Source organism: Crocuta crocuta, unplaced genomic scaffold (genome assembly GCF_008692635.1).
Source record: "Crocuta crocuta isolate KB4526 unplaced genomic scaffold, BGI_CrCroc_1.0 scaffold179, whole genome shotgun sequence".
Taxonomy (NCBI): Eukaryota; Metazoa; Chordata; class Mammalia; order Carnivora; family Hyaenidae; genus Crocuta; species Crocuta crocuta.
In genome coordinates this window covers 1,404,174-1,418,940 of record NW_027551568.1, presented here as the reverse complement: position 1 = coordinate 1,418,940, position 14,767 = coordinate 1,404,174, and the positions used below count along the sequence as shown (strand labels likewise).

General features: G+C 63.9%; 1 protein-coding gene across 2 annotated transcripts in view; it reads left to right on the top strand.

The window, feature by feature from the left end:
* ZFYVE28 (zinc finger FYVE-type containing 28) overlaps positions 1-14,767 on the top strand; it is a 58,214-nt gene that overhangs the window by 5,295 nt on the left and 38,152 nt on the right. The window contains exons 2-5 of one of the 2 annotated variants that reach the window (XM_077750499.1): positions 4,528-4,665; positions 6,337-6,539; positions 7,756-7,845; positions 10,764-10,853. In XM_077750499.1, the coding sequence (XP_077606625.1) occupies positions 4,558-4,665; positions 6,337-6,539; positions 7,756-7,845; positions 10,764-10,853 (491 nt within the window). In that variant the 5' untranslated portion in view covers positions 4,528-4,557. The remainder of the gene's footprint in view (positions 1-4,527; positions 4,666-6,336; positions 6,540-7,755; positions 7,846-10,763; positions 10,854-14,767) is intronic. The other variant, XM_077750500.1, reaches the window with a different exon arrangement.

The following is a 14,767-nucleotide window of genomic DNA, read 5'->3' as shown; positions in this document are numbered from 1 at the left end:
CAGAACGGTGATCCACACTGACCTAACGTCCGGAAGTAGTGTGAGGTCCACACCGTTTTTAATTCATTTTTGCGGATGAATTTTCAGTTGTGCCAGAGTCACGTGCTGAAAAGACTTCCCTTTCTCCACCGAACAGACTGTACTTTCTGTACTAAATGACACCTTTACTGGCAGTCAGCACCCAGATGCGTGTGGGTCTGTTTCTGGACTGTTCTGTTCCCTTGCTCTCTCCGTCTCCGGGACAATTCCACGCTGTCGCGACCAGGGCAGCAGATGTACTCCATGTCTTGTCTCGGCGTGTCAGACCTCCAACTTGGCTCTTCTGTTTTGAAGTCGTTGGGGCGGCTCTAGGTGCACTTTTCTGTGTGGAATAGAGCAGCTGCTTGTGCAGGCCCACGCAGCCGCCCGCGGAGGCGTCGAACGGGACACCCGGGTCTGCACATCGTCGTCGGGAAAGCGCGCGGTTCCGCCGCCGAGCGCGGTGCTGGCTGTCAGGGCCTTCCGCCCATGGCGCTGGCCCGACGGGCCGGGGTCCCGGGATTCCGGATCTTCAGTGCCCGGGAGACGGCGTGTGGTGTCTTCTCACCTGTCCCCTTCCCAGTGAGGAATCCAGGGTCACCGAGGCTTGGTTCTGTGTGTGTAGCATATTTTCCTCTTACTACATGGGAAGTGTTCTCTTCTTACCGGTTTCTAGCAGTTTTATCATGCTATGATTTGTGCAACTTTCTGCATGTTCCCTGTGCTTTGGGTCCATTGAATTTCTTGGACCTTGAGTTTGCTGTTGGTCATTAAATTGGACAAAAGCTGGACATAACTCCTTCAAAGATTTTTTTCTGTCCCCTTCCTTCTTTCAGGTCTTAAGTGATAAGCCCCTTTGACATTATTTCTTTTTATATTTATTATTTATTTTTGAGAGAGAGAGAGCAAGCAAGCAACCAAGGGAAGGGCAGAGAGAGGGAGAGAATCCAAAGCAGACTTTGTGCTGAGAGCCCGACGCGGGGCTCGAACCCACGAACTGTGAGACCATGACCTGAGCCGAAGTCGGACGCTTCACCGACTGAGCCCCCAGGCGCCCCCCCTTGACATGCTGAAGTCTGACACTCGGCGATGAGCTGTTTTGTTACAGTTTCGTTCCCACCCTCACTGGGGAGTTTTGCTTTGTCTTCAAGTTTGTTGTTCTTTTCTAATGAAATGTCTCATCTGGGCTTAATCTCATCCAGCGGCTTCTGTTTCCTTTCAGACACTGTAATTCTCCTAGATCAGCGTGGGCCCTTTTTCTTTGTGTTCTTAGCTAACTTTGGGGACACGTGGGAGTCTGTTGTGAGGACCATCTCCACGTCCCCCAGTGGCCACTGCACCACCTGCATCAGGTCGGCCTGAGTTCTCTTTTTATCATGTGTCATCTTAATTCTTTGCAAGCCTGGTGATTTTATTAAACGTCTGATATTACGAATCTCGCCTTTCTGGGAGCTGAATATTTTCGCACTCCTACAAGTCTTTTTGTGCTTTGTTTTGTAATGCAGTTTGGTTACTTGGAAACCGTCTGATCCTTTTGGATCCTGCTTTTTAAAGATGTCAGGGGGGTCGGAGCTGAGTTTAGTCTGGCGCCGGCCACCCGCACCACCGCAGCAGGACACGGCTGGGCGCTCTGCCCGCTGCCCCGGGAACAGAACCGAGCTCGGGCCACCGCTGCCTCCACTGCGTGCGGCGCCTCCTTGCCGGTCTTGCAGGCAGGTGTCCTCCCCGGGCCTCCCCGGACCCACACGGTTCTCCCCGGGCGGCTCTCTGGCCTCCGGCTCAGGGCGTCTCGCTTCTACTGCCCCCCGTCCCCTGGACTCTCGGCCCTTCCCTCACTCGGGGAGTCTCCTGGGTCCTGCCTGGCTGCCCTCCCCTGGGCCGGGACCTGAACGTCGCCCTGGCAGCGAGCCGGGTGGCCAGAGCTGTCGCCCGGCCCGTGTCTCTCCCTTCAGGGCTGCTTTGCTGCCTGGTGGCCGTGTCTTGGGAGCTATTGTCTTGCTTTTCCCGTCACTGCTGCTGTTGCTTGAGGGAGGCCAGTTCGTTCCTGTCACTGCACGTTGGCTGGAGTGGGAGGCCCCGCAGCCACTTGCTGAGGCACACTCTGTTCAGCAGGGTTCTGGGCACCGGGGGCTCCGCCAAGGCTAGGAGACCCACCCCCACCCTGGGGCGGCTGACGTCGCCGGCCAGGCAGGGTGGGGGTGGGTCCCAGCAACTGCAGGAGGTCAGAGCCCTGGCCCCTCCTAATAGCAGACACCCACCGAGCGCTAACTATTGCGACTGCCCGTTTGTTCATAAGCTTATTGAATCGCCAGAAAGGGGCTTTCCTACCCAGAAAGCCTTTAAAATAATTCACAGCAGCACCACCCAACGCACCTGATGTTGGTTGAATTTTATTTTTACTTTTTGTGTTGTGAGTCAGAATTTCCTTCAGGGTTTAGTGTGTTGACTTTTGCATTAGAAAGGTGATGCTTCCCACCTGTGGTGATCTTCCATAGCTGCTCCTTTTGTTTTTAATTTTTTTTTTGTTTTTTTTTGAGAGAGAGAGAGAGAAACCATGTGAGCAGGGGAGGAGCAGAGAGAGAGAAGGAGACACAGAATCCAAAGCAGCTCCAGGTTCTGAGCTGTCATCACAGAGCCTGACACGGGGCTCGAACTCATGAACTGTGAGACCATGGGCTGAGCTGAAGTCAGATGCTTAACTGACTGAGCCCCCCAGACGCCCCTCTGCTTCCTCATAGAAATGAAACTCAGGGCTCAGACTGTGGAAAGGAGGATGTTGACATACAAAATTTCCAGGGGTGAGAGTGCCGACTAGACTAGTGCAGTCTTTATGGAAAGCAGTTCAGTGAGTTGTGATCAGAGCCTGTGAATGCACTTCATGCTCTTGACTTCGTGGTTCCACTCTTGGAAACGAGCGGATCCTGGGGAACTAACCAAACACTCAGAGTGCGGAGCGCCACTGTGTGCTTGCGCTGTTTGCGGTGGTGGAGAAGTGGAGACGCGGTCCGTGTCGGGGGGTTAGCGGGATGGCCCGTGTGCTGGGACCGTACGCGGCTGTCCGTCACAGGCGGGGCTTGCGGAGACAGGTAAGCGTGTGACTGCGAAAGGGGCAGAAAACAAGACGGAAGACAAACGGGCAGTGTCTCCCCCGAGGACACTTTCCCTGTTTCTGTGCTTTCCACTGTTTCCAACTTATCTGTGGTAAACGTGCCTTAATTTTATCTTTAACAAAACAAGAAAAAACTAAACTTCCAATGTTCCTATAATTCTAGACAGTAAATGGTAGATGTGTAATGAACAGGATACTTTTAAGAAAAGAATGGAATGTGACTTGAGAAGCAATAAAATGAGCATGTTTCCTGTATATTTGCAAAGAGTTCAAAACAGTTTCTCATCCTTTGTGTTTTGAACATGAGGAAATTAAGTAAAATAATTTTCAAGAATCTTGAAAACAAAAGTTACCACGTATTAAGACTTGCCGTGGGCCAAACGGACCCAAGGGTTTTACAGACTCCAGCTCACACAGCCCTCCGACAGTCTCCTTTTCTAGGCTGCCTGGAGGGTCAGAGAAGTTAAGCCGCCCTCGGGGGGGTCACACAGCGTGAGGGGCGGAGTCAGGGTCTCCACCTCCTGGGAGGAAGGGGGCACCTCTTACCTCTTCCTCGCTGGCTGACTTCCTGTCGCCATGATCTGTGATCTGCTGGTTCGAGAGGAGCCGAAGGCGATGCTTGACCTGCTCTGTCTACAAAGCAGTGACGCGAGGTTGAGAGAAGATGGTGGCTCTGCCCCCAGGCCTGCTTCCTGAGGTCACTCGTGCTGCGGGGAGGCCCTCGAACAGGACGGGCCTTGGAGTCCTCGGTGGCGGGTTTGAGGAGGCTGCTTTCACATCCTGTCCCTTGGAGGCCTTCCTCCCGACAGCAGACCTTGTCCGTGCTGTGAACAGACGCAGGGGGACACGGGCTCGTAAGGCTCGCTGGCGGTGCAGACGGAGCTCTCTGTGCGCCTGTCCACCTCGCCGGGCCCCTTCCCCAGCTCTGTCGTCGCAAGTGCATGTCCGGGTGTTCGGAGAGAGGGGTTCGGGGACCGCCCTCGGGGGCTCGGCTGCGGGGAGCCGGGTGCGGGTCAGCAGGGAGACGAAGGTGTGCGGTCAGCAGCCGGTGCGGAGGGCAAGGAAGATCTGCGTGGTGACGCGGGAGGCGCCCCCCGGCCTCCGGGGAGCAGAGGAAATCACAGCGTAACGTGCGCGGCGCTGCCCGCGCTCTGGCCACGCGTGCCTCCGTGAGTGTGAGGAACGGGCATGGGGAAGGGGGCAGGACTTCCACTCCGGGTGCTTCCGGAGCCTGTGAACTCTGTAGCAGTTGCAGGGAAGCAGGGGTGTGTTACAGTGTCACCCTGGTGTCACCCTGGTGACCTCAAGGGAAAGTGCACCGTCTACTTCTGGTTTCAGGCGGCACCGGACGGCCGCCCGCGGGGCTGTGTCCTAACACACCCCCTCCGTCTCTGTTTCAGGACAACGTGCTGAACATCATCAACCAGATCATGGATGTGTGCATCCCCCAGGACCGAGCCCCGCGGGATTTCTGCGTCAAGTTCCCCGAGGAGGTCCGGCATGACAGCCTGGCAGGCCAGCTGTGGTTCGGTGCCGAGGTAGCGGGCAGCCGCCTGGGCCCAGGGTCACGGTGCGGGGTACTGGGCAGCACCCGCGGGGGCAGGGCCTGCTGTCTCCCCTTCAAGAGCCCCATCTGCCACTGGTTACGGACGGCGCGTTCTGACGAGGCCGCACGCCCCCGCGAGGTCTGGGAGGGCCACGAACCTGGGCCCCCCAGATCTATACAAGCCAGTATGGACACGCAGCTTCCTGTGCAGTTTCTATGAGGTTCCCAGGCCCCAGATGGGAAGGGTCTACAGGTGGCTATTACCGGCAATAATCCTAAATTAGGAGCAGCGTTTCCCTCGCCCACTGACAGGAAGGGTCATTCTTGCCCGGGGCGCTAAGAGCTGTGTTCCGGGGCCTTAATGGAGCCACCACTCTCTCCGCCCCTCAGACCTTGATCTTCATCTCCCAGTGAGGAGACTGCAGCCTGCGAGGAGGGTGCCGCCCCGTGGTGGCTGGACCAGCCTTGCCCGCACCTCGCGACCCCTCCCCTGGCTGTGCTGGGGTTCGCAGCCTGTCGCCTCTCCCCCTCCGCCTCCCTCCCGATGAGCCCCTGGGAGGCCCCGTCTTCCTCTGGCCCAGCCTGGCCCTGTGGCCGTGTGCCCCCCACCTCACCCCTCCCCCCCTGCTCGTCCGAACTGCCTGGGGGGAGGGCGTCCTCGCCGAGGCCCCGGTTGGTGTGGGGGCCCCAGGCAGGCTAGCCCTCTCTCTGGTTCCAGGGACAGGGACAGCCATGGAGCCATGACATGATGTAGGCCCTGGGCCCGGTGGCACTGGGCACCGTCTGCCCCGTGTCGCCCGGTGCCAGCTCCACGCTCCCCTCCAGGAGGTGGGAGATCGGCGCCACCCGCGCTCTGCCCCCCGGAAAGTGCTGGTAGCCCCGGCTCCTCTCTGGGTCACTGCTGACAGGGCGAGTGGCTGAGGTGGTGCTGGCCTGAGGTGGGCAGGGGGGCACCACGTCACCACGGCTCCACACGGGGATTGCGTGGCCACTCCTCGGCCAGGACCCGGGTCTGACGAGCACCCCAGGTCACTGGACATGCGGAAGAGGCTGGGGAGGTGCACACAGCTCGCTCAGACCTGTGACCTGCCTCCCGCAGCGCAGGACAGGTGTGGGCAGATGTGCGGGCACAAGGGACCTTCCTCATCACCCAGGAGCCGGGCTTCCCACACTCAGAGGAAGGCCCGTGGGCATTTGTGAAAGCGGGGTGTCTTTACCGCTTAGAAAGGGCAGCGATGTCGGGGAGCCTGTTTGGCCCCGAGTGCCGCCCCAATGTGGTATGGGGGTGCTCCCGGGCACCCCCCATCTGTGGGCTGGGCGCGGAGGGGCAGGAGTCACACGCCGGGGGCCCCTGCATGGAGCTCCCAGACCCAAGAGCCTCAGTGGGTCGCCCCCCCCACACATCTGGGTCGTGTGGGGACCCCGTCAGCCACAGGGGGAGTATGTGTTGTCATGGCCGTGGCTGCTCTGGCTTAGGGGAGACCACTGGCCCCAGAGCGAGAGCGGTAGGAGGTGAAGGTGTTCCACGGAGCGGGGCCTGGGGGGGAGGGTCACAGCCCAGCCCGGCCACCTCTCGTGTGCCGTCCTGTCCCACGTCCGCACAGCTGTTGAGGTCGGGCGCTGTGGGGCTCTGAGTGACCCGGCCCGTGGTCTCTGCCCGCAGTGTCTGGCCGCCGGCTCCATTATCATGAACCGCGAGCTGGAGAGCATGGCCATGCGCCCGCTGGCCAAGGAGCTGACCCGCAGCCTGGAGGACGTGCGGGGCGCCCTCCGCGATCAGGCGCTGCGGGACCTCAACACCTACACGGAGAAGATGAGGGAGGCGCTGAGGCACTTCGACGTCCTGTTCGCCGAGTTCGAGCTGAGGTGACCCTGAGGGGGAGGCCCCAGCCCCGCAGCGCGTCCCAGTATTCGAGCTGCACACGCCCATCGATGGCCGTCCAGGGCCGTCAGTCCGCGTAGTTAGCCCTGGAGACCCAACCTTGGGGCCGCTGGGGGTCCGGCCCGCCCCCTCTGCCTCTCCCTGACGCACCCCAGTGCCTCTCTTCCCTCTTCTGACCTCTCCCCTCTGACCTCCTGCCTCACCTCCCCCAGTGCCTGGGCTCCCCTCTCCCCCGGTGCCTGGACTCACCATATGGGGCTGTTGGTTGCCAGCTGCCCCCTCATCCCATCAAACACCCCACAAACCCAGAGCGTCACCTCACTTCACCTCCATGAACTCGGATCCGGGACACAGCAGAGCAGGGGAGAGGTGGCCGTGGCTCCTGGGCCCCGGGGACGCTCCAGCTCCCTGGATGAGGGCGAGGGCACCTCCCCAGGTTAGGGGATCTGCGAGGATCACAGGGCGCCGCCCCCCAGCACCACCACCCACTGTGTGCTCCACCCGTCCCCTCCTGCCTGCTGCCGGGCCAGTGCCTGGAGACCCACTCCCCCCGGGGCCGCCCTCCCCTTCCCCGGACGACACGGGCAGCGCTTCGGGGAGGCCCGGGGCCCCGGGAGTCAGGCACGCCGCCAGCTGCCACAGGCCCGGAGGCGCTGGCGGTAGGCGAGGAAAAGTGGGACCCAAAATCCACGTCCGCGGTGGTCCCAGTTAGTGACAGCTGTCCCTCGTGTGACCCGACGACCTGGAGGAGACCAGCCCGGATGGTAGAGGCGGTTCTCAGGAGGTGGGGGCACACACGGCTGTTGTCCGCGCCCTCTCCTAAGTGAGCTTTTATAACAAGGGGGGATTAGAGCTCCTGACTCGGAAGGAGAGAGACACGTTCTCACCGGGGGACGGTTGGACGAAGGGTCACTTGCCCGTGAGGCCCCCGTGCCCACACCTCCCAGCGCCGGCCACCCCCACACGCGCATTCATTCTTGCACTCATTCTCACGCGCTCACTCGGGCCGGTGCCCGGAGGGATGTCGCAGAAGGGGGCGGTCAGGGCCCGGACGGGACGGGGCTGGGGGCCCAGGAGGCGCCGGGCCAGGCCTGACCTCACGGCCCTGCTGGGAGGCTGCAGAGGAAGCCGACATTCGAGGGGCCCTCGGGCGGGGGACACGCGGGGACGCCCGCCCTCACCTGCCCGCTGTGCTTGCAGCTACGTGTCTGCCATGGTGCCCGTGAAGTCGCCCAGGGAGTACTACGTGCAGCAGGAGGTCATCGTGCTGTTCTGCGAGACCGTGGAGAGGTGAGGCCGCTCCGCAGGGTAAGGAGGCCGGCGGGGAGCAGGGCCCTCAGCTCACCTTCCCCCAGCAGTGGGCGGACCTGGAGCCTCCCCCCCAGGAGTGGGCGGACCTGGAGCCTCCCCCCACAGCAGTGGGCGGACCTGGAGGCCCCTCCCCAGCAGTGGATGGACCTGGAGGCCCCTCCCCAGCAGTGGGTGGACCTGGAGCCTCCCCCCCCAGCAGTGGGTGGACCTGGAGCCCCCTCCCCAGCAGTGGGTGGACCTGGAGCCTCCCCCCACCCCAGCAGTGGGAGGACCTGGAGCCCCCTCCCCAGCCCCACCTGTCACTTTCCCCCACTTTCCTCTGCGCCCAGAGCACACATCCCGAAGGAAAGTTCCCCTTGCAGGAGCAGGGCTGCACAGGCAGCATGGTGGGCTGGAGTCCTCACCTCCTCACTCCCCCCTGCCTCACCTCCTCACTCCCCCCTGCCTCACCCCCTCACTGCCTGCCCTTCTCACCCCCTCACCCCCCCCTGCCTCACCCCCTCCCTCCCTGCCCTTCTCACCCCCTCACCCCCCCCTGCCTCACCCCCTCCCTCCCTGCCCTTCTCACCCCCTCACCCCCCCCTGCCTCACCCCCTCCCTCCCTGCCCTTCTCACCCCCTCACCCCCCCCTGCCTCACCCCCTCCCTCCCTGCCCTTCTCACCCCCTCACCCCCCCCTGCCTCACCCCCTCCCTCCCTGCCCTTCTCACCCCCTCACCCCCCCCTGCCTCACCCCCTCCCTCCCTGCCCTTCTCACCCCCTCACCCCCCCCTGCCTCACCCCCTCCCTCCCTGCCCTTCTCACCCCCTCACCCCCCCCTGCCTCACCCCCTCCCTCCCTGCCCTTCTCACCCCCTCACCCCCCCCTGCCTCACCCCCTCCCTCCCTGCCCTTCTCACCCCCTCACCCCCCCCTGCCTCACCCCCTCCCTCCCTGCCCTTCTCACCCCCTCACCCCCCCCTGCCTCACCCCCTCCCTCCCTGCCCTTCTCACCCCCTCACCCCCCCCTGCCTCACCCCCTCCCTCCCTGCCCTTCTCACCCCCTCACCCCCCCCTGCCTCACCCCCTCCCTCCCTGCCCTTCTCACCCCCTCACCCCCCCCTGCCTCACCCCCTCCCTCCCTGCCCTTCTCACCCCCTCACCCCCCCCTGCCTCACCCCCTCCCTCCCTGCCCTTCTCACCCCCTCACCCCCCCCTGCCTCACCCCCTCCCTCCCTGCCCTTCTCACCCCCTCACCCCCCCCTGCCTCACCCCCTCCCTCCCTGCCCTTCTCACCCCCTCACCCCCCCCTGCCTCACCCCCTCCCTCCCTGCCCTTCTCACCCCCTCACCCCCCCCTGCCTCACCCCCTCCCTCCCTGCCCTTCTCACCCCCTCACCCCCCCCTGCCTCACCCCCTCCCTCCCTGCCCTTCTCACCCCCTCACCCCCCCCTGCCTCACCCCCTCCCTCCCTGCCCTTCTCACCCCCTCACCCCCCCCTGCCTCACCCCCTCCCTCCCTGCCCTTCTCACCCCCTCACCCCCCCCTGCCTCACCCCCTCCCTCCCTGCCCTTCTCACCCCCTCACCCCCCCCTGCCTCACCCCCTCCCTCCCTGCCCTTCTCACCCCCTCACCCCCCCCTGCCTCACCCCCTCCCTCCCTGCCCTTCTCACCCCCTCACCCCCCCCTGCCTCACCCCCTCCCTCCCTGCCCTTCTCACCCCCTCACCCCCCCCTGCCTCACCCCCTCCCTCCCTGCCCTTCTCACCCCCTCACCCCCCCCTGCCTCACCCCCTCCCTCCCTGCCCTTCTCACCCCCTCACCCCCCCCTGCCTCACCCCCTCCCTCCCTGCCCTTCTCACCCCCTCACCCCCCCCTGCCTCACCCCCTCCCTCCCTGCCCTTCTCACCCCCTCACCCCCCCCTGCCTCACCCCCTCCCTCCCTGCCCTTCTCACCCCCTCACCCCCCCCTGCCTCACCCCCTCACTCCCTGCCCTTCTCACCTCCTCACTCCCCCCACCTTCAAACCTCCTCAGCCTCCCCACTCCCCACCTGCCTCGTCAGTAGCCTCCTAACCCTCTTCACCTCCCCACCCTCCTCAGATCCTCGCCTCTTCACTTCCTCTCCTGCTCAGTCTTCACCTCGCCTCCTCACCCCTCTCTCCCCTCTCCCCTCCTCATTTCCACACCTCCACTGGCCAGGACGGAGCCCCTGCTGGGTTTGCTATCCCCAGAACAAGTCTTGTTGTGCTTTGGGCAGTAATTGAAGCCAGACTTTGGGACTAAGATTTAGCCTAGAATGTTTCCCCTGTTGAACTAGTGCTGCGGTATTAGGTAAGGTTTGAAGTTGCCCAGTACCACGTCACAGTTAAGACACGGTATTCACTGTTTATGTATTTGAGAGACACTTCAAGTTGCTGAAAACGACTTCCTCGGAGCCTCCTCCGTGGTGCCAGCTGGCGCCAGCGCGGAGTGTAGAGGGCGGAGAGGGCCTTGCTGGCTGCCCTGGGAGCGAGGATAGATCCGGGAGGGCAGTTTCCATCCTGAGGAAGCGTTAGGTCGCCTAGGGCAGGGTTTTTGTTCCACGTTTATTCTTGCCACGTTTGGTTTGCTGGAGGCCATCGCTGCCTCTGGGGGGGGGGGAGGCCCTCACAAGCGCCCCTCCCCTCCCAGCATCCTCTGTCCCGTCTCTGGCGGGAGGAAGGTGGGGAAGGGCAAGCTCCAGCCGCCTCTGCTCCCGCTGGCTCCCGGAGCACAGGTTTCCAGCAGTGGCCCCGTGTGTGCGTGAGGGCTGACCGTGGCCCGTGCCACCTTCCTGGCCGTCTGCTGAGCACAGACGCACATGAGGGTGGCCTGGGCCGCCATGGGTGTGGGCGGGCGGGCCTCACTCTTCTGACCTTCTTGCTCTCTGTCCCTCGGCCAGGGCCCTGGACTTCGGGTACCTGACCCAGGATATGATTGACGACTACGAACCGGCCCTCATGTTCACCATCCCCAGGTTGGCCATCGTGTGGTGAGTGCTCCCCCCGCCCAGGGCCTCCTCCGGCAGAAGCCAGGCAGGACTGAGGAGTGACAGGCGCCGGCCCGTTCTGGCACTTACAGCCCCAGCCGGTGGCGCAGTACCATGCAGACCTGCTGGCGCCCCTCACCAGGTGTCCTGAGGGTGAGGGAGGCTCTCCCCAGCACCCCGCTGGACAGGTGGCATGGACAGTCACCAGACGCACAGCCCAGGGGAGGAGCACCCCGCGTAGCACCATGTGGGGTGCACACCGGAGCAGAGAGCCCAGCTTGGGCTGTGAGGGGAGGAGAGGGTGGGATGCCCCCACTCCAGGGAGGAGGTGACGGGGTTACCTGGTGGGGAGGTGAAATGAAAGCTGTCAGGTGAAGAAGAGCAGGTGGGGAGCAGCTGGTCTTGGGGGGTGGGAGGGGGCGTGCCTGGGCGGAGCCTTTCCTGTGGTGAGGGGTGGGGGTATGAGTGGTGAGAGCAGGGAGCTCAGGCTTAGGCTTCTGGGGTCTTGTGGGCTGAGATGCCAGGCAGCGCATGGGGTTAGGCCCTAAGTAGCCAAGGCAGGAAGTGCCCCGTCACCTCACGGGTGCTCAGAGCATCTCCCAGCCAATGTCGGAGCCCAGGTGTTGTGGGCTTGGTCCACTGCTGCTCAGCCACACCTGACTCCCAGCCGGACTGCCCTTCCCTCCTGCCAGGTGAGGCTCCTGGGGCTGGNAGGGGCGGAGGGAGGGGGTCACGGGGGGGGGGCAGAGAGCAGGCCACGGGGTTGCAGGGAACGGGTCACAGGGGCAGAGGGAGCGGGCCACGGGGTCTCTGTGGGACTGGCAGTGAGGGGGGGGCCCAGTGGCAGCCGGTGTGCAGGTGCGGAGCTGGGCAGAGAGGACAGGAGTCCCCGGGACACAGGATTGCGGACATGATCGTCAGTGAAAGCCGCCCCCGGGAGAGTGTGGGGTGATGCGGAGGCCAGGGCTGGTCCCGGCCCAGGATCCCATCCTTGGGAAGTGGGGGTGCGGTGGGGGGAGCAGCGGGGGACAGTGGCTGTACTGTAGGATGGGGCCAGGTTCTGGGCCAGGGGGCCTTCCCTCAACCACGGGGCGGGACTCGTGCTGAAGTGTGGGAGCCACGGGCAGATCCCGCCCTGGGCTGGGCCACTGGCACTTCCTGCTGCCCTGCAGCCCGGAGAGGAGCAGACGCCCGGCTGAGGAAGGGCTGGAGACAGGCCAGGGCCAGGGGCTGCAGTCCCCAGGACCCCAGGGGAGCCTGAGCAGCGCCCTCTGGATGCCCTGCTTCCCTGGCGGTGGAGGGGGTGGGGGAAGGGGGCAACCGCCCGGCCTCCTCCGTGTCCCTGGCCTGGCTGTGTCCTCAGAGCCTGCTCTCCTGGGGTCTCAGTTTGCCAGAATCCCGGGCATGGCATCTCTGTCTGCTGTCCTTGTCCCTGAAAGAGCGTCCCCATCAGGGAAAGCAGGCATGGGTCCATCAGGCCAGCCGGGCCACGCTTCACAGCCACCTTAATCGCTGGACTCTGAGACTCTCCCTTCCCCCGAAGCTGGAGGAGCAGAGGACAGACTCCCCGGTGGGCCAGCTCGCCTGGTCTGGCCTGACGTGGCCTGGAGCATCTCCTCGGACGGGGCCACGCGATTTTGTTATGTCGTTTGCTTTCTAGACAATGGTTCTCTGTGGCCAAACTCAGGTAGAAGAAAACGCTGCTTCGAGCCGGGCCTGACGTTTATGGGGCCGGGCCAGGGTTTGCAGCCCTTTCTCTGCGATCCATACGCCATTTTGCCGAAAGTGCCGGGCCCCTGGTCTGGCCCTGATCTTTCCTAAATTCCCTGGTGGCTGCCTGGAAGGTCAGGATCCGGTGCCCCCGCCACGGAGTCCGGGGCTGGAGCAGGTGTGCGCTGATGGCCCTGCTCTGACGAGCCGCCCCGCGGCGAGGAGCCCCCGCAGCACCCCGGGGGCCAGGCAGCACCCTGCGTCTCAGGACAGGGTCTCAGGACAGGGCCGTCTTGCCTATTCTAAGCCTCATGGGGGCACCCAGTCTCTCTCACGCGGTTTTAAAATAAAAACTGGTTTAGAATAAGGTGAGGCCTCAGACGGCTTGAGCTCATGGCTTCCGGGTTCTGACCCTGAAGCCTCCCGAGCGGGTCTGTTCAGCCCTTTGCCAGCGTACCTGTCACTGTTGGCCCAGGCGTGGTGACCGCAGGACCATGGTCTCAGGCCTTTCTGTTGTCACTGAGCAGTTGCCCGCAGCCACCTCTCCCCGACTGCATCGCTGCACCCTGTGTGCGCACGCGGCTGCCCTGCACACATCTGAGCTTCTGTCCCTTCTCTGTCCCTTGTCCTGGGAGGGGGTGAGGGCCCCGTGGGCCAGGCTAGCAGCACCAGGTGGGGTTCCCTGGGAAGCCCCCGGACATGAGGGGAGGCTCCGAGTCACGGCAGAGGGAGGCGGGTTTGCAGTTGGGTTGAAGGGAGGGCAGGTGTGGACCAGGCCGGCCGGAAGTGGGAGCAGATGCAGGGGCCCCAGGCCCAGAGTGTGGGGCGCAGAGGTGCCCGGCCTGGACGGCCACCCCAGGTCCACCTCACAACCTCGCCAGCCCTCCGGCAGAGGCAGGGACTGGCCTCAGAGCCAGGCTCTCTGGGGCTCTGACGCATGTCAGGCCGTGACTGAAATCCTCCGTCCTTCCTGGAGGAGGCCGTTCCCAGAGCCAACCCCTTCAGGGCCATCTACCGGGTGCCTGATGTTCCCTCTCTCCTTCCTCACTCTCCATGGTGGCCGCTCTGGGCCAGACGGGCGGTCTCACTGCTAAACAGGGTGGGGCCCAGGCCTTGCTCTGTTCTGTATTTGCCCAGTGAGTACATGTGGAGCACCTGAGGGATACTATGATGCCCGTGGGGAGTGCACGGGTAGGCGAAACAAGCAGTTGCTGTGGAGTGTTCTGGATGCGGGGGTGGGGTAGGGGGCTTGGAGCAGAGACCCTCTGGGTGAACAAGAGCTGGCAGCATGGGGGAGAGGCTCCCTGGGTCCTGGAGCAGAGCTCCCGGAGCGGGGGTGGGAGCCTGGCAGGCAGTGGACTGCGGGCGGGCAGCATGTGCAAAGGGCCAGAGGCAGGTCCTCCAGGTGAAGGGAGAAGGGTAGCCCGTAGACACTTGTGTGGCGGTAAAGTCGACACTCCTGGAACAGCAGCCTTCTAGGGTCGGGTCTGTGACGTGGCTGGTGGGACCCCTGGGAACAGAAGGGGCCTGGGGGGCCTCTCTGCCACTCTGTCCCCTCGCCCTGACTCCAGCCCCTTCCCGCCAGGTCGAGAAGCGGCGCTGCTCTGAGCTCTCCCACGAGCAACACTCCCTCTGAGGTGGGCTGGCTGGCCCCTCACAGGTCAGGGGCGCACCCCGAGCCAGCCTGGCCCCCTGGCTTGACCGCTGGGCTCTGTAGCCCTGGGGGGTGCCTGAGGCAGAGGCGGTAAACTGAGGTCGGAGAGGGGGCTGTGTGGGGGCCTGGAGGTTCAGGAGGAGGCCAGTCCGGCCGGGTACGGGGTGTCCATGGCCCGCTGGGGTACCAGCCCTGGACCCCGGGCCCAGCTTCCCCATTTCCTGGTCCTCCCTCACTCGGCCACATGTCCTGGGGAAGTGAGTTTCCACGCGGTCCCGGCCGTGGCGGACTAGTTTCAGTCTCGACCGGCAGCCGTACACCAGCTGGTTTACACTAACTAACGGTCTCCAGGTGCCGTGCGCACCTGCCTGGCCCCGTCGGGTGGACCCTCGCTTCACCTCCGCGTCTGGGCTGCTGGGCTGCTGGGCCTCGACTCCGGTCTCTACGGCTGCCCCCACCCTGAGTGGGCCCCCCTCCCGAAGCTGCACCCCAGGCTGAACTGCCCGGAAGCGGGACCCCAGGCCCTGCTCCCGCTCCAGCCCGGCAACCAACA